We start from the raw sequence: 18,544 nt of genomic DNA, 5'->3' as shown, positions 1-18,544 counted from the left end.
AGCCAGGGAAACATAAGGAACAGTGAGAGAAATCCAAAAAGAAAACCCCTAAGACCAAGGAAATTGCAGTGGCACTCACATTACCGCTACCTACGACCTCTGCGGCTGAGAATGGTCATGGAGAATTTGGCATCTGCTGACAACCTAGATCTCACCAGACCCTCAAACACAGTGGATAGAGACTGCTCAGGCGATAAATTGGTGGCAGCAGGTGACTCTGTGGCGTAAACTGCCACACTGAATGTTCACTGCCTTCTCAGTCTCACAATGTGATCCTCCAGTGGAATTGCAGCACTTTTTCCACTGCCTGGCTGAGCTACAGCAACTGTTAACCTTTGCACCTGCTATCTGCATTGCCCTCCAGGAAACCTGGTTCCCAGCAATGCAGACCTCTGCCCTTCACGGCTATAAGAGATTTTACAGGAACCGTAGTGACTATAATCAACCCCTGTGTGGTAGTAACCACTTCTCCATATTCCTCTCACTGCCCCAGCGCCAGGCACACGGACGCCTGCCCAGATGGGCTTTGAACAAGGCGGACTGGGGAACTTTCACCTCTGCTGTCACCACTGAATCTCCCCCACATGGTAACATATATGTGATCGTTGAGCAAGTGACTAGGACAATTGTTTCTTCGGCAGAAAATGCGGTCCCTCACTCTTTAGAGTGCCCAAGGTGTAAAACAGTCCCTTGGTGGTCGCTGGAAGTTGCTGAAGCTATTAAGGAGCGTCAGCGAGCTCTACAGCGGCATAAGCGGCACCCTTCCCCGGAGAACCTCATAACCTTTAAATGGCTCCATGCCCACGTTCGCCACCGTATTAAACAACGGAAGAAGGAGTGTTGGGAGAGATAAGTCTCCACCTTTGGGTGCCACCCATCATCTTCCCAAGTCTGGACAAAGATCAAACATCTTTTCGGGTGCCAGGCCCCAACAGCTGTCCCCGGTGTCACCATAAATGGCGTGTTGTCTACCTACACAAACACAATTGCCGAGCCCTTTGCTGAGCACTTTGCTCGAGCCTCTGCGTCAGAGACTTACCCCCAGCCTTTTGCATACTCAAACAGCGGCTGGAAGGGAATGTCCTCTCATTCACTACTACAGTGAATCCTATAATGCCCCACTTACAGAGTGGGAGCTCTTCAGTGCCCTTGCACATTGCCCTGATACAGCTCCTGGACCTGATCGCATCCACAGCCACATGATTAAACATCTCTCATCTGACTACAAGCGACATCTTCTCATCATCTTCAACCGGTTCTGGCGTCTTTTCATCACAATGGTGGGAGAGCACCATCTTTCCGGTGCTCAAACCCAGTAAAAACCTGCTTGATGTGGATAGCTATCAGCCTCACCAACATTCTTTGTAATCTGCTGGAATGTATGGTACGTCAGCAGTTGGGTTGGGTACTGGAGTCCTGTGGCTTTCTGGCTCCATGTCAGGGCAGCTTACACCAGGGTCGCTCTACCACTGATAATCTTGTGTCCATCGAGTCTGCTATCCGAACAGCCTTTTCCAGATGGCAACACCTGATTACTGTCTTTTTTTATTTACGTAAAGCATATGTCGCGACTTGGCGAATGTCGCGACTTGGCGAATGTCGCGACTTGGCGAATGTCGCGACTTGGCGAATGTCGCGACTTGGCGAATGTCGCGACTTGGCGAATGTCGCGACTTGGCGAATGTCGCGACTTGGCGAATGTCGCGACTTGGCGAATGTCGCGACTTGGCGAATGTCGCGACTTGGCGAATGTCGCGACTTGGCGAATGTCGCGACTTGGCGAATGTCGCGACTTGGCGAATGTCGCGACTTGGCGAATGTCGCGACTTGGCGAATGTCGCGACTTGGCGAATGTCGCGACTTGGCGAATGTCGCGACTTGGCGAATGTCGCGACTTGGCGAATTTCGCGACTTGGCGAATTGTATGAGTGGGGTCTCCAGGGACCAGTCCCGATTTTTATCCAAAACTTGCTGTCACTCCATAGTTTCCGTGTCCAAGTTGGTGACTCCCATAGGTCCATCCATATCCAGGAGCATGGCGTCCTGTAGGGCTCTGTATTGAGTGTATCTCTATTTTTAGTGGCCATTAACAGTCTTAGCAGCAGCTGTCGGGCCCTCGTCTTACCTTCTCTGTATGCAGATGCCTTCTGCACTTTGTGCTGCTGCTCCAATACTGTTGTTGCTGAGCGGCACCTCCAGGGAGCCATCCACAAACTCTCGCCCACAGCTTCCAGTTTTCAGCCACAATGTCATGTGTTACGCACTTCTGTCGTCGTCGTACCGTTCATCCGGAACCCACACTTCATCGCAATGATGATCCACTCACTGTATTGGAGACATATCAATTCCTAGCACTGGTTTTTTATGCTCAATTGACTTGGCTCCCTCATCTTCGTCAGCTTAAGCAGAAGTGCTGGCAGCACCTAAATGCCCTCCATTGCCTGATCAACATCAATTCCCCTGAGCACTTGAATTACTGTCTCCTTTTACCACCCGTGGCAGTCCATCTCCTCCGCATTGGTCATACATGGCTAACGCATGGTTACCTACTCAGCCACAAGGACCCACCTCGGTGTCGCTGTGGCTCCCAAATGACAGTCGTTCACCTCTTGCTGGACTGCCCACTTCTACCCGCTCTGTGGCAGACTTTTAACTTTCCCACCACCTTGCCTTCGGTGCTGGGTGACAGTGCCTCCACAGCAGCTTTAGTTTTACATTTTATACATGAGAGTGGGTTTTATACTTCAATGTAGATTTTATGCATGTCCTTTGTCCCTCCGTGACCACCCTAGTGCTTTTAGGGTGGAGATTTTAATGTGTTGCAGGGTGGCTGGCTTTCCCTTTTTATTCTCGTCGTTGGCCAGCCACTGTAATCTGTTTTCATGTTTTACTCCCTTCTGTTTCTAGTGTCTCCCTGTTGTTTTCTTGTCCTCTTTTGATCCTTTTAGTATTTGTTGCCTTCCCTTCATTTTTGTGACTTGTCCTTTCTTTCCGTTTTGTGTTATACGTTTCATTCGTTTTATTCTCGCATTGTTTTATTAGGAACAAGGGACCATTGACCTCATAGTTTGGCCCCTTCTCCCGCCTTTAAACCAACCAACCAACAGCTGGTGTAGATTCATTCGGTCCTTTCTTGTAAGAGGGATCTCTCAGTAGTATTTCATTTTTTCATTTGTGGTCATGTACCTGTACTAATAGTGGACCATTGTCTTTGTCTACCACAGAGATGTTAGCCTTTATTATTTTGCCTGTGCTGAGAAATCTGCTGGTTTCCTTTCTTACTACTTAGGTAGGAGACAAGTGGAATTTATAGATGGAGTTCACAACCCAACTGATACGTTTAGCCGATGTTTTAGTAAATGGTGCAAAGTTAAGGCATTTGTTGAATACAGACATTGTCGTTTCATCCAGTTCCTTCTCCTTAAAGCTGACAGTGTTCTCTCATTTGTATCAACATCTTGGCAAGCACATTTCAAGTGCCCATTGGAACTAGCATTGTTTCATTGTGTTTTTCTGGCTGCAGCCCTCACTAGTCTGAAAGTGTTCGCAGTTATCTGTTTCCATATGCAGACTCACAAGCTAGAGGCAATATGGAGGTGATAGTTAGCAGAGTTTGTAGATATGTGTTAATTTCTTTCCCTTACTAAGACCAATCTCACATGCCTGAGAATATGCTTTTTCTCTGTCGTGTAGGCAGGGTACCAATTTGAAGAAACAGACACTTTCTGCTCTTATCCTAACACCATTGTAACAAAAATCAGTACATAGTTGCAGAATCTCCTTGTTTATTCAGTTTTTACGGTGTATGTCCTGTAAAGATGCATTATATGAGGACTTCAGTAGAGAAAACATGTTCAGCCACCTTTGCCTAAATGGGCTCTGCATTGCACCTGTGTGTTTCAAGACTTGGTGATGATCACCTGTGTGGTGGAAGTGAGTATAAAAGTCTATCCTGGGCAAACAGGACAGCATATTCTACGTACATTCCACACAGCTAGCTGCTTTCCATTCCCTAAATTGCTAAGAAACTATGGCCATAGAGGAACTCAGACATTCCTCCTCACTGTTCCCCCAGCTAAAGTTGATGTATTGAACATAGCTTCCGAAAATTCAGCAAAGAAGATGCAATAAACATTATAGTATTCAAATCAAGAACAGCTGCCAACATGAGTAACTTATAAGCAGATACTGCCCTTGTAGTAAAGAAGCTTAAATTGATTACTAAAGGCAAGTCTTCCAATCCATACGGTATACAAATTAGATATTCTTTCAGAATATGCTGATGTAATTGCTCCATATTTAAAAATCGTACACATCCACTTGCTCAGTGAAAGATCCATACCAAAGTTGTAAAAGTCATGTCAATAAATGAGAAAAGAAATAAAATCAATCTGTTGAATTGTGTACGAATATCACTGACATCAGTTTGCAGGAAGATTTTGGATCATATACTCAGATCGAACATTGACATGTAGTAAGCATGGATTTAGGAAACAAAGTTCTTGCACATACACCATTGGCCCTATAGTCACACAAAGTAATGAGTGCCATCAACATGCAATCTTAAGTTAATATGAAGATAGTAACTGCTCTTGAAAGAACAGATACCATTGATGACCATGCAGCTTCTCTAGAATAAATGATAATTAATTGAAATTCTCAGCTACCGACAGGTGGTGTTGATATAACTCGATGGGAACAGCTGAAAATGTGTGCCCCAACCGGGACTCGAACCTAGGATCTCCTGCTTACATGGCAGAAGCTCTATCCATCTGAGCCACCGAGGACACAGATGAATAGTGCGACTGCAGGGACTTATCCCTTGCACGCTTCCCGTGAGACCCACATTCCAAACTGTCCACAATCTACATATGTAATGTACCTAATAGATATTTTCCCATCCACTCATTACTCATACACACTAAGATGACCATTCCTGTAAGAGTTTGGACAACCTGTGCGCATTTGCACATATGAAAGTAAATGGCCGGGTAGCCTTTAACTGTATATGAAGATAGTAATTGCTCTCAAAAAAACAGATACCATTGATGACTGTGCAGCTTCTCTAGAATAAATGATAATTAATTGAAATCCTCAGCTCCCGAGAGGTATTGTTGATATACCTCGATGGGAACAGCTGAAAATGTGTGCCCCGATTGGGACTCGAACCTAGGACCTCCTGCTTACATGGCAGATGCTGTATGCATCTGAGCCACCAAGGACACAGATAAATACCACGACTGCAGGGACTTACCTCTTGTACACTTCCCGTCAGACCCACATCGTCAACTGTCCACAATCTACATATGTAATGTACCTAATAGATATTTGCCCATCCAGCTGAAGGTTTCAGTTAATTATCATTTATTCTAGAAAAGCTGCACAGTCATCAGTGGTATCTGTTCTTTGGAGAGCAGTTACTATCTTCGTATTTAGTTAAAAGCTACTCGGCCATTGATCTTCGTCTGTGCAAATGCGCACAGGTTGCCCGAACTCTTACAGGAATCATCACCTTAGTGTGCACGAGTAATGAGTGGATGGGCAAAAAACTATTAGGTATATTACATATGTAGTTTGTGGACAGTTGGGAATGTGGGTCTCACAGGAAGTGTGCAATGGATAAGTCCCTGCAGTCGCGCTAATCGTCTGTGTCCTCAGTGGCTCAGAGGCTCAGATAGTGTGTCTGCCATGTAAGCAGGTGATCCCAGGTTCGAATCCCAGTCGGGGCACACATTTTCAGCTGTCCCCATCGAGGTATACCAACACCACCTGTTGGCAGATGAGGGTTTCAATTAATTATCATTCAATCTTAAGGTGACTCCATATTTCTAAATTTCCGGAAAGTCTTTGATATCTAGCAAGTGGCTTCTAATCAGATTACATGCGTCAGGAGTATTATATCAGTTACGTCGCTATATTCATAATTATGTGTCAAAAAGGACACAGTTTGTAATAATCGAAGATAAGTCATTGAGTGAAACAGAAGTGGTGAGTGGTGTTCCCAAGGAAAGGTTACAGGCTCTCTGCTGTTTCTAATCTATATAAACAATCTCAGTGGTAATGTGATCAACCCTCTTAGATTTTTTGCAGATTATGTTCAATAAAGTCATCAGAAGATCAGTCTGAATTGCAAAATGATTGACAGGACATCCGTATGGTATGGAAAGTGGCAATTAGCACTGAACAATAAAAAGTGTGATTTCCTCCACATGAGTACTAAAAATAAGCCATTAAATTTGGGTTACGTGATAAATAATACAAATTTAAAGGTTGTTGATTCAACTAACCACCTAGGGATTACTATTAAAAATTACTTGATTGAAGCAGTCACATGGAAAATTTCGTTTGGAAGGCAAGCTAAATACTGTATTTCTTTGGTAGAACACTTGGAGGACGCTACAAATTTATTACAGAGGACTATGCTTGTCCTTCTTTCACTAAAGTATTGCTGCACAGTATGAAATACTTACCAAATAGATTGACAGAGGACGTTCAAAAAGTTCTAAGGAGGACAGCTTGTTTTCTGTTATCAAGAAATAGGGGAGAGAATGACACTGGTATGACAAGCAGTTTGGGTGGCGATCATGAAAAGAAAGGTGTTTTTCATTGTGGTAAGATCTTTTACAGAATTTCAATTGCTATCTTTCTCCTCTGGGTACGATAATATTTTTTGACTCCCTTCTACATAGGGAGAAATGACTATCATAATAAAATAGGAGAAATGACAGCTTGCATGGAAAGATTTAAGTGTTCATTTTTCCCACGCACTATTAGAGAGTGGAACAGTCAAGAAATAGTCTGAAAGAAGTTTCGTGAACCTCCTGACAAGCATTTGGATGTGAATTTCAGTGTAGTGATGAAAAAAAGGATTCATTTTAAAGATAGCAAAGTCCCCTGACTCATTTAGGTGCCTGTCGATGACTCAGTGCGTCTACTATTCTGTGGGTTGTTACCTTTATTCCAAGATTGTTTATGCTCATATGATTTAAGTTTTCACCAAATATATTGCTGAAACTGGGTTCGAGTTCATCTGGCTCTCAGTTTTAATCTGTCATGAAGTTTATTTCAGTGCATACTCCACTGCAGAGTGAAAAGTGATTTTGGTTAACAAATGATGGTTGATCTGGTACACAAGCCGGCCAGTCTGTGTGTGTAGTTTTAGATCATTGCCTTATCTATCTAGGCAAATGCTAACTCCAACTAAGAAACACAAATATTTCAGATACACAGGACAAAATCTATGATTTTGCCAACAAATGGCGTTCATCACCTTCCTTTAAGCAGTGATGTGAAGATAGTAGTAGTGACCCTTATACAAAATAATGAAATGGCAAGTCCAATGGAAGCAAGTACCCATCATCTGCAGCCCTCACAAATAGAAAGAATATAGAAAGAGAGAGCAATGAGTATTACAGTCTGTCTGGAATCTTACTATGCATACAATACAATACACTACACAGGAGACCTAGTACAACATTGAAGTATGATGCACTGATCTTTATAATCCTCTCTGATATTTCATCATTCCCAAGTGATCACCAGTCACATAACTAATTTAATATCTTTTTTCCCTTGTAGTTGACCAACTATAAGAACATGTACAAGCTGATGGATTAAGATGCTGATGCATATCTGACCTGGTCCACCACCTTGTAAATGTTCTGCTAGTTGATTAAATTTTTACTTGACTTACCAGCTATTGATAGGAAATGATAAATAGATATTTTCGTGAGGAACAGATGGTCTAGCCTTTACCTGTCTGCAAAAGGCACACTTCCCAGTACAGCCAATAGAAACACAACAACATACGTAACAGCACTCACAGCTTCCAAAACTAAAAGTTCCTTCTTCAGGGAGGAGAAAGGAGTTACATTGGGGAGGTTGGACAGTGGGCTATGTCATTCAGAACCCAGCTGACAGAGACCTACCTTGTAGGAGAAAGAGGGAGGAGGAGGAAGGGAGACTTAACCATGTATGTAATGGGTAGCGACTGTAACAATGGCTGTCTCAGAGGTATTTTATAACATCAGTAATTTACTGTTTTATAACAGTGAATGTGTTGTTTTATTTGTGTTTTCTGTTCTCTGCAAATTTTATGCCTGTGCAACACTGCACTTTAACTATTTAATTTATGATGTGTGATGCTTGTGTAAATGTCAAGTAAAAAATCTGAATTTACAGTTTTGTTTGTATTAAGTTGGAATAAAAGCATTTAATTACTGTTAGACCAGAACTGGACTAAATAATGTGACATTAGACATATCCAAAAAGACCAGACACTGAAATTTAATGTTCTTTCTGCAGCTTCCAGCAGATTTGCAGCAGAAAGTCCTTTCATATATATACATGTGTGGAAGAAGAAGAGCCCCTGACAGTAATTCAGCTCCTATTAAAATGGAAATGAAGACCATCAAAGTGCCTATACCCTCTTCCCCACCAACTTCTATGGTTTATTCTGTCAACAAGAATGTTAGTGGTGAGTCTTCTTGCAAATTAAATGCTATTATGGTGATAAAACATTACTGACAGAGAATAAGATAGCAGTCACATTGATTTTAGAGTGTCCTTGTGTTTTTATAAACATGCAGTTGTAACATTTGTTCATTAGTTTATTAAATAAAAAGTTTTTGGAGTGAAAAACTTGTAATGCCTGAATTGCAGATTATGCTATTTCAATTAAAGTTGGCATCTAGTTTTGGTTGCTTTTTGCAGCCATCTTCAAATCGTCCAAAATGCAAAAAAAGTGGTAAATATCCATTGGAAAGTGTCATTAGCAGTAATCATGCAGTGACATGCTTTTGTCAGTAACAAGACAATGACAATATGTAATTCAAAAATTGTAATAGAAATATTTTCAGTCTAGGCATTAAACATTTTTTCTTTCAGAAATTTTTATTTAGTAAACCACATCAAACTGCTGTCTCCTCCCAGACAGTATTAAGCCTCACTAATAGTTTATTGGCATAACTATAACTTGAATCCTGGTAGAGTTTTAATATCTTGAGGTAATAGTAATTTAAATGTGATTGATATCCTGGTAATGATTCTGCTGTTGAAAGGACACAAAAAGAAGAGATATATTGTGCGAAAAGATGTGTAGCTTTGGAGTTTTGGCAACTGCGGTATAAGAACTGAGGAATTCTGAGAGGAGTGCCAGCATGAAGCTCACATATATCAGTATTTATTTCATTAATTATTTTTTGTGGCACAGATAAGAACTTCTTGATGAACTGGTAATCTTTTCTAGCACCACAGTCAAAAGGTGTAGAGCTATATTCTCAGTAAGATCACACATTTTCGTGTGAGAAGTTTCAGCACTCAGAATTACTAGCCAAATTGGGCACAGAGAATTTATATTTATTTTCTGGAACAGCTAAACTTATTTAGGCAGATCAGGATTGAAAATGTGATATCTAACCAGTATAAACTATTACTTTCAGTTATTGAAAACCACAGTTTCATTTTCCAGAACAAGAAAAAAAGAGTGAGTAGTGGATATCAGAACATACCTACATTAGGCGCATAATCATGTAGATGGCAGTGGCAGTGGGAGGGGATTGGGGGGGGGGGGGGGAGGGAGAGTTAGGGGCAGAGGGGCAAGTAAAGGAAGTGATCACCTAGTGTACTAATTTGTGGTTTTCATAGTCTTCCATATTTTAAACCGTATTTTTATTCTACTTTAATCAACAATGAGTGCTGAACTTCAATACTTAAAAGCTTGACATACAAACATTGTGTTAATATTTTTCATTATTATGTTAAAGGGAGCAGTAGCTGTTTTATTATATTGAAATTACCATTTTTGTGACAGTCATAGAAGCTGAAGCAGAGCTCATTTTATTTGTTCCAAGAAAGAGAAGGCAGAAAATCTCATTGTCGCAAATCCCTCCTATTGCATTGCACTTAATACAGAAACAAAATTTGACTGGTTTATGAGCAGTAACTCAATATAAAATATTTGTAAACAGTATTTTGTATTTGGGAGCCAGTAAAAAAAAAAAAGAAACATGTTGAAAGGTGACAGAGGTGAAATGAGAAGGAAAACTGTTGTCACATTAAAAATTCACTTTTCCTTTAGCATGAAAAAGTTTGTCAGCTTTGTAGTAACTGTAATATGTGTTTCAAAAAGACAGTTACACTGGACATTACTGACATTCAGGAGATGCAATGCCTGGTACTTGAGAAAAAAACATAACTTCTAAACAACAGGTGGATTCTTTGAGAAAGAAAATAGGGGAAAATTGGAGGAGATATAAAATGGGGTGGCATATCAAATTCCTAATAAGGAGATGTGCATCAGATATAAGGATGAAGCTTAACAATGAGAAAAGAAAATGTTTCACATGTGTTGGGATATCAAGACAGAAATCAGTAAGCAATTTGCCAGCTACAGTTCAAAGATGATACAGTAGAGGGATAAAATAAGGAATAAGTACTGATCTAGACAAAAGAAAACTGCTGCTGGAAAGAAATACATAAGTAATTACTTTGTAACAAACCCATAATGGTTTCCAGTGACATAACAGACACAGTGGACGGTTGTTGTTGTTGTTGTTGGTGGTGGTGGTGGTGGTTTTCAGTCCTGAGACTGGTTTGATGCAGCTCTCCATGCTACTCTATCCTGTGCAAGCTTCTTCATCTCCCAGTATCTACTGCAACCTACATCCTTTTGAATCTACTTAGTGTTTTCATCTCTTGGTCTCCCTCTGCGATTTTTTACCCTCCATGCTGCCCTCCACTACTAAATTGGTAATCCCTTGATGCCTCAGAACATGTCCTACCAACCAGTCCATTCTTCTAGTCAAGTTGTGCCACAAACTCCTCTTCTCCCCAACTCTATTCAATACCTCCTCATTAGTTATGTGATCTACCCATCTAATCTTCAGCATTCTTCTGTAGCACCACATTTCGAAAGCTTCTATTCTCTTCTTGTCCAAACTATTTATCATCCATGTTTCACTTCCATACTAGGCTACACTCCATACAAATACTTTCAGAAATGACTTCCTGACAATTAAATATATACTCGATGTTAACAAATTCCTCTTCTTCAGAAACACTTTCCTTGTCATTGCCAGTCTACATTTTATATCCTCTCTACTTCGACCATCATCAGTTATTTTGCTCCTTAAATAGCAAAACTTCTTTACTACTTTTAAGTGTCGCATTTCCTAATCTAATTCCCTCACAATCACCCGACTTAATTCGACTACATTCCATTATCCTCATTTTGCTTTGGTTGATGTTCATCTTATATCCTCCTTTCAAGACACTGTGTATGGTATATATGAATAAAAATCCACAAGCTGCCTTTTGTCTTTTAGGTTTTTATTTGCGGTATGTGTTTCAGAATGAAACCCCATCATCCTGGTTTCCAAAATTTATTTGAGCCTTTTTCATCATGAGAATGTAATGTATTCTGGAATAGTACCTCACCTGAGGTACAATAATTTGGATTTTAGAAGAGTTGCTCAAATGAAAAGGCTACTCATCAAGTTATGCAACTACTGTAATAAAATGTGCTGTTTGGTATTGTCTGCATTCTATCTAAGGCATTCGACTGTGTAAATCACAGTATTGTCCTGGATAAATTGAAGTTTTATGGGACTGATGGTATAGCCAATAATGGATAATGCCATATCAACCAAAAGAATGTTGAAAGTTGTACTTAGTAATTCAGTCAATGTAGTCCAGGGAGATTGTTGTTTGTGACTAGGGAGAAATTACACAATGGGATTCCTCAAGGCTCAACCTTAAATCCACTGTTGTTCCTCATATACCAGGTGATCAAAAAATCAGTATAAATTTGAAAACTTAATAAACCATGGAATAATGTAGATGGAGAGATAAAAATTGACACACATACTTGGAATTACATTGGGCTTTATTAGAACACAAAGTTCACAAAATTTCCGGCAGATGGCGTTGTTTGGTGATGATTGTGTGCTCAGCCACCACTTTTGTCATGCTAAGCCTCCCAGGTCCCCAGACCTCAGTCCGTGTGATTATTGGCTTTGGGGTTACCTGAAGTCGCAAGTGTATCGTGATCGACCAACATCTCTAGGGATACTGAAAGACAACATCCGACGCCAATGCCTCACCATAACTCCGGACATGCTTTACAGTGCTGTTGACAACATAATTCCTCGACTACAGCTATTGTCGACTACATATTGGTGGACATATTGGGCATTTACTGTAAAGAACATCATCTTTTCTTTGTCTTACTTCGTTATGCTAATTATTGCTGTTCTGATCAGATGAAGTGCCATCTGTCGGACATTTTTTGAACTTTTGTATTTTTTTGGTTCTAATAAAACCCCATGTCGTTCCAAGCTTGTGTGTCAATTTGTACCTCTCTATCTACATTATTCCATGATTTATTTAGTTTTCAAATTTATACTGACTTTTTGATCACCCGGTATATAAATGATCTTTTGTCTTTATACAACATGCAGGATTAGTTATTTTTGCAGATGACAGTTAGTATTATCAGTACAAGCATGCATACAGAAAAAGAACTGGTAAACAAAGTTCTTAAAAGTACCATTGACTGGATTTCTGCAAATGGTCTCACCCTCAATTTGAAGAAGACGCAACAAATTCAGTTCTGCACATCTAGGTGTACAACTGTTACATATAAGTGTAATGCATTGTGATGAAATAATAAGTAGGGTGGAAATTTAAACACTGGAAAAAGCACATTTTGGAACTCCTAGAACAACTTAGTTCAAGCACATTTGCACTTGAAATCTCTGCAAATCTTGGGGAGAGGCAGATCAGTAAGTTGACATATTTATCATATTTTCATTCGATAATATCATATGCAATAATGATGCGAGGTAACTCATCTTTAAGAAAGTAAGTCCTCATTGCTCAAAAAGTTGCTGTAAGAATATTATGTGGTGGTAACTCACGATCATCTTGTGGACACTTGTTTCACAGTATACTTATTCCCTCAAGAAGTTTGTTGTAAATAATCCATTGCACTACAAAAGGAACAGTGAGGAACACAATTACAATACCAGAAGGAAAAATGATCATATACACTATGTGATCAAAAGTATCCAGACACCCCCAGAAACATACATTTTTCATATTACATGCAGCGTGCTGCCAGGTACTCCATATCAGTGACCTCAGTAGTCGTTAGATATCGTGAGAAAGCACAATGTAGTGCTCCGTGGAACTCACAGACTTTGAATGGGTCATGTGATTGGCTGTCACTTGGGTCATACGTCTGTGCGTGAGAGTTCCACACTTCTAAACATCCCTAGATCCACAGTTTCCAATGTGATAGTGAAGAAACATGAAGGGACACATACAGCACAAAAGCGTACAGACCGACGTCACCCGTTGACTGACAGAGACTGCCCGACAGTTCAAGAGGGGCGTAATGTGTAATAGGCAGACATTTAACCAGACCATCACACAGGAATTCCAAACTGCATCCGGATCCACTGCAAGTACTATGATAGTTAGGCAGGAGGTGAGAAAACTTGGATTTCATGGTCGAGCAGATGCTCGTAAGCCACACATCATGACGCTAAATGTCAAGTGACGACTCGCTTGGTTTAAGGAGCGTAAACATTGCATGACTGAATAGTGGAAAAATATTGTGTGGAGTGACGAATCATGGTACACAATGTGGTGATCCGATGGCAGGATGTGCGTATGGGGAATGCCCAGTGAACGTAGCCTGCCCGCAAGTATAGTGCGACCAGTAAAATTCAGAGGTGCTGGTGTTATAGTGTGGTCGTGTTTTTCATGCAGGGGGGCTTGCACCCCTTGTTGTTTAGTGTGGCACTATAACAGCACAGGCCTACATGGATGATGTAAGCACCTTGCTTCCCACTGTTGAAGAGCAATTCGAGGATGGCGATTGCATCTTCCAATACGATTCAGCACCTGTTCTTAATGCATGGCCTGTGACAGAGTGTTTGCATGACAAAAACATCTCTGTAATGGACTGGCCTGAACAGAGTCCTGGCCTGTATCCTATATCACACCTTTATGATGATCTGGAATGCCAACTTCATGCTAGGCCTCACTGGCCAACGTCAGTACCTCTCCTCAGTGCAGCACTCCATGAAGAATAGGCTGCCATTTGCCAAGAAACTTTCCAGACCTGATTGAATGTATGTCTGAAAGAGTGGAAGCTGTCATCAACATTAAAGGTGGGCCAACACCATATCGAATTCCAGCATTATTGATGGTGGGCACCATGAACTTGTAAGTCATTTTCAGCCAAGTGTAGGGATTTCTTTGACCATAGAAAAGACAGACATAAAATACACCAGAAGTTTCAACAGTGTAAAGAAATTTTGGCTTAAAGTATCCAATACATTATAAGCTCCTATTTCATTTCAGTTCCCTCAGAAATTCTCGTCCCCTCTCTCCGCCCGTCCCCTCTCTCCGCCTCCTGTTTGTCCTACTCTCCCCCTCTCTCTTGGTGCCCCCTCTTTCTCTCTTGGGTAAACAACCTAGCTGCCTCAGATGTGACTGCTTCATCATGACATGGACAAAACGCCTCCTGTGAACTATAACGGTAGAGCTTCCACTCCAAAGTATGTAGATCCAAAAAACACAATAGTCTATCATAAAGTTTTAAACTAAATAAAACAATAAATTAATAATGAGGCTGGACAAGTTTTAAATCATAGAACAGAAGAAACGAATGGTTTAGGAGGTTAAAATAGGTTGAGCCTGGCAGGGTGAAAACATACATTGGATTAGAGGTTGTCATGTCTTGGAAGGGAAATTATTGCTCTCTCTTAATCCTCCTCCTCCTCCTCCTCCTCCTCCTCCTCCTCCTCCTCCTCCTCCATCGCCCCCCTTCCTCCTCCTCTCTCGCCCCCCTTCCTCCTCCTCTCTCGCCCCCCTTCCTCCTCCTCTCTCGCCCCCCTTCCTCCTCCACCTTCTCCTCCTCCTCTCTCGCCCCCCCTTCCTCCTCCACCTTCTCCTCCTCCTCTCTCGCCCCCCTTCCTCCGCCACCTTCTCCTCCTCCTCTCTCGCCCCCCTTCTTCCTCCACCTCCTCCTCCTCCTCCTCCTCCTCCTCCTCCTCCTCCTCCTCCTCTCTCGCCCCCCTTCCTCCTCCACCTCCTCCTGGATATCCTCAAGGTGGACAGTTCATTTGTCACCATCTGTTTTTCAGTTTGATGTTGGTCATTCAACTAATAAATGATATGCTTTCATGTATGGCTTGCCTTTGATGATGTAATTTGTGTTTGTTAGCAGTACTTGTGTGAAAGTTAACCTACTTGTTTATTTCAGGCTGTAAATGGATATTTTATTATTAGTTCATTATTTTAGATTTGTGTGTGTGTAATGACTACTATCTCTGCCAACAGAGAGTGATGACAGCACCGATGAAGGGACAGAAACAGCACAGCCACCAGTGGACAGCGTTTCTGCAGCAATAATGGCAAAGGTTCTGGAAGAACGGCAGCGGGAGCGTCAACAGATAAGACATTGTGAAAGTTGTCAGTGCCCTTCACAAAGTGGACGGATTGTGGAAAATTATATGAAAGGCAGTGATGCTACTATTCAGGTTGATTTTCCATGCTTGTGGTGTGGTCAGTGTGCGGACTTGGGAAAAACTGTCATTGATGCCACCAACAGGGCTAGCCAGGGCCTTGTAAGGTATGTTGATGTAATTGCTACAAGAACTGGTGAAACTGTTAGTCGCAGTAGCCAAGTGAGGCAGAATGAAATTGACAGTAGCTGTGCTTCTAATAATAGCTCAGGAAGTAATCCTACTAGGTTGGGTGTCAAAATTGATAGTTCCAGACTGAGTACATCAACACGCAAGACTGTTAGTAGTGATGTTACTTGTGTTCCACTTAGTGGAAATTACAAGAAAAGTAAATCAACTGAAAGCTTTTACCCTCAAATCCCAAAAGCTGTCATTACTGTTGGCAGTTCAGTTCCTGCAGTGAATGGTTTCACAAGTGAGAAAAAAGAAGAAAGTCGTAAATCATATAGTGAATTGGATGAAATGTTGAGAAATGGTTTTGGTAATAAACAGACATCTTCTGTCAACAACAGAATGAACAACAGTTCTCCTGAACTAAAATCAGTAGATTTTTCGAATATAGATGCTAGTGAAAATTTGAAACAGAATTGTTACCATAATTATGTAAAACACAGTGTAAATAATATTAAAGGTGTTCAGAATTGTACTATAGATCTTGAAGTAGTTAGTGATGGCAAGAGTGATACATCTGCTACAGTTAGGACTAAAAGTAATGGAGATCTTGTAAATAGAGTGCAAGTTTGTCAGGTAAGAAACACCTCTGAGAATTCTGGAATAAAAGTGAATAATTGGGATGGTAAAAGTTACATAAGTAATGATGAGCATATGAGCAGTTGTTCAGAGGGAACAAGAGATTTAAATGAATGTGAGAAATTAATACCATATTCCACCTCTGAAAAGTGTCTTAGCCAAGTGCCATTCCCTGGAATGGTGAAGCCTACAGAAACCAGCATAAGTAAGCTCACTTTTCTAAATTCTTCTAAGCCTAAAGACAGACATTTAGATAATTCTGTGCTTCCAGGACCTCGTTTGTGTTCAATGCGTATGCAGCTAGGTTCAAGTAATATCTTATTAGATAATGCTACAGCATATGAACCTGTATTGTATACAGGCAGATCATCTCATCAGGAAACCAGTAAATTGTGGAATAGCAATTGCAGCAGGCCTGGAACGGCAGTGCTTGTGCATTCACCAAGATCTCACTCAGTATCAAGCACAGAAGAGATAATACATACAAATGAGGGAACCACCAATAAATCATCTCAGTGGTTACAAGACAATCCACCAGAAACAGAGATATAGTGTATATTACAATGAAGTAAATAATATTAAATGTAAAACATTTTAAGAATGTTTGAATTATATATGTCAAGTTCCTTGTATTTTTGAAACTTGAATTGTGTGTGTGTTAATATGAGATATACAGTTTTATTCATTCAGTGTCAGTTGATCAAATCCTGTATTGCTGCTGATTTGTAATTAAAACTTTAGCTCTCGTACTGTATTTATTCATAATGGAGCAAGACAGGGCAGTGTACAAAGCCAGTTGGTTGCTGGTGTACCTTATAGTTGCCAAATACAAATTTTAGAATTGTGCTACATGTCTTTTTGTCACTTGAAAATTTTAGTTGTTTCTTTCTGCATTTCTGTATCTTTAAATGTATTACATATCACCTTAGAACTACTTAAGGCCAGCAGTGTGTTGTAACACCCAGCCCAAAGTGAAATGAACTCTGATAATGTAGTTGTAACATTGTTATAACTTTGTGTTTGTAGATTTTAAGCTGGAGTTCCTTGGGGGAGGGGGGGGGGGGGGGGGGAGCAATTAGTGAAAAGTAAATTGTAATTGGTTCCTCCAATTGTGCTACATTCTGGAATGGGGCAGTACTGAAAAAGGTACCTTTTTTGGTAAGTGGTGATCATTGAACAGGATAGAGTTGTATGTAGAGCAGGAAAACAGATATTAATACTTTGTCACATGAAGAAAGCATTTTTATATCCACCCCGACTTTTGATATTTTGTGCATACATGTCTGTTTCATCCTCTACCAACAAAACATTTTAGTAGACATAATATATTTGGATGTGTAATTCCTTAAATACCAGCTCATTCCTTTCCCCAATTCACCCTTCTCTTTCTCCTAAATCTCACTTTGTATATGGTTACTGGGCGTAATAGATGAACAGTGACTTTGATTATTGCATTAGTGTTTTGTATTTGAAAATATTTCTATTTTAATTCTATTATAATGTGTTGCATGCATCACAGCGTAAGATATAAATAACCATTTTTGGCATTTGGCTACATCCAATGTCATCTATACTGTGTGCTGTTAACTACGTATAGCATTATAATTTAAAGTCTGGTGCTAATAACAGAGTGTCTTCCATTCATTGGGAGTAACTGATATGGTTGTATTCTTTGTTTTCTGCAGTTGGGAGGTGTTTCAGTTGTGATTAAGGCCAGACACACTTATACATTATAAATTTCAATTTGTTTTCAAAACCATATCAAGTAATTATTGTAAGCTACATTTCAATATATAATTTATCTCATTTCTGTATGCACATTTACGTGCTTCACACATCTGGACTACATGTAATGGAACGTTAGTCTTTAAGTCTTTAAAAGAAGTTATAATCTGGACTTGTGAAGTAAACCATGTTTTATGTCTTCTGGTATTGTTAATAACCTCTCATAAAATGTGTCCAACACTGTACACTCTTCACTGATCAATTTTTTTCCAGTTCACTATTAAGGTAATTGCACTGTTAACCTAAAAATCTACATCCATACTGCAAACATGGATGGATAAAAAAACCTAGTCATGAAGTGGCAGCAGGAGAATACACATTGAAATTTGCAAGCTTTTATAGTGGCTCCTTCTTTTGGCAGAAGGAATGAAGTGGAAGGAAGAGGGATGAAGAAAAAGGCTGGTGAGGTTTAGGAACAGGGGAGAGGTTGAAAAAGTTGCCCAGAACCAGTCAAGGAAGATTTACCAGGTGGG

At 40.5% G+C, this 18,544-nt stretch overlaps 1 protein-coding gene across 4 annotated transcripts in view; it reads left to right on the top strand.

Annotated features, from left to right (window-relative positions):
• LOC126272413 (uncharacterized) overlaps nucleotides 1–18,210 on the top strand; it is a 77,945-nt gene extending 59,735 nt beyond the window's left edge. For all 4 annotated transcript variants that reach the window (XM_049975251.1, XM_049975249.1, XM_049975248.1 and 1 more), the window contains exons 6-7: nucleotides 8,305–8,476; nucleotides 15,352–18,210. In XM_049975251.1, coding sequence (XP_049831208.1) covers nucleotides 8,305–8,476; nucleotides 15,352–16,838 — 1,659 coding nt within the window. In that variant the 3' untranslated portion in view covers nucleotides 16,839–18,210. The remainder of the gene's footprint in view (nucleotides 1–8,304; nucleotides 8,477–15,351) is intronic.
• The last annotated feature ends 334 nt before the right edge of the window (nucleotides 18,211–18,544 follow it).

Source organism: Schistocerca gregaria, chromosome 5 (genome assembly GCF_023897955.1).
Source record: "Schistocerca gregaria isolate iqSchGreg1 chromosome 5, iqSchGreg1.2, whole genome shotgun sequence".
Taxonomy (NCBI): Eukaryota; Metazoa; Arthropoda; class Insecta; order Orthoptera; family Acrididae; genus Schistocerca; species Schistocerca gregaria.
Note: the sequence above shows the minus strand (reverse complement) of the source record. Positions and strands in the feature narration are given on the sequence as shown.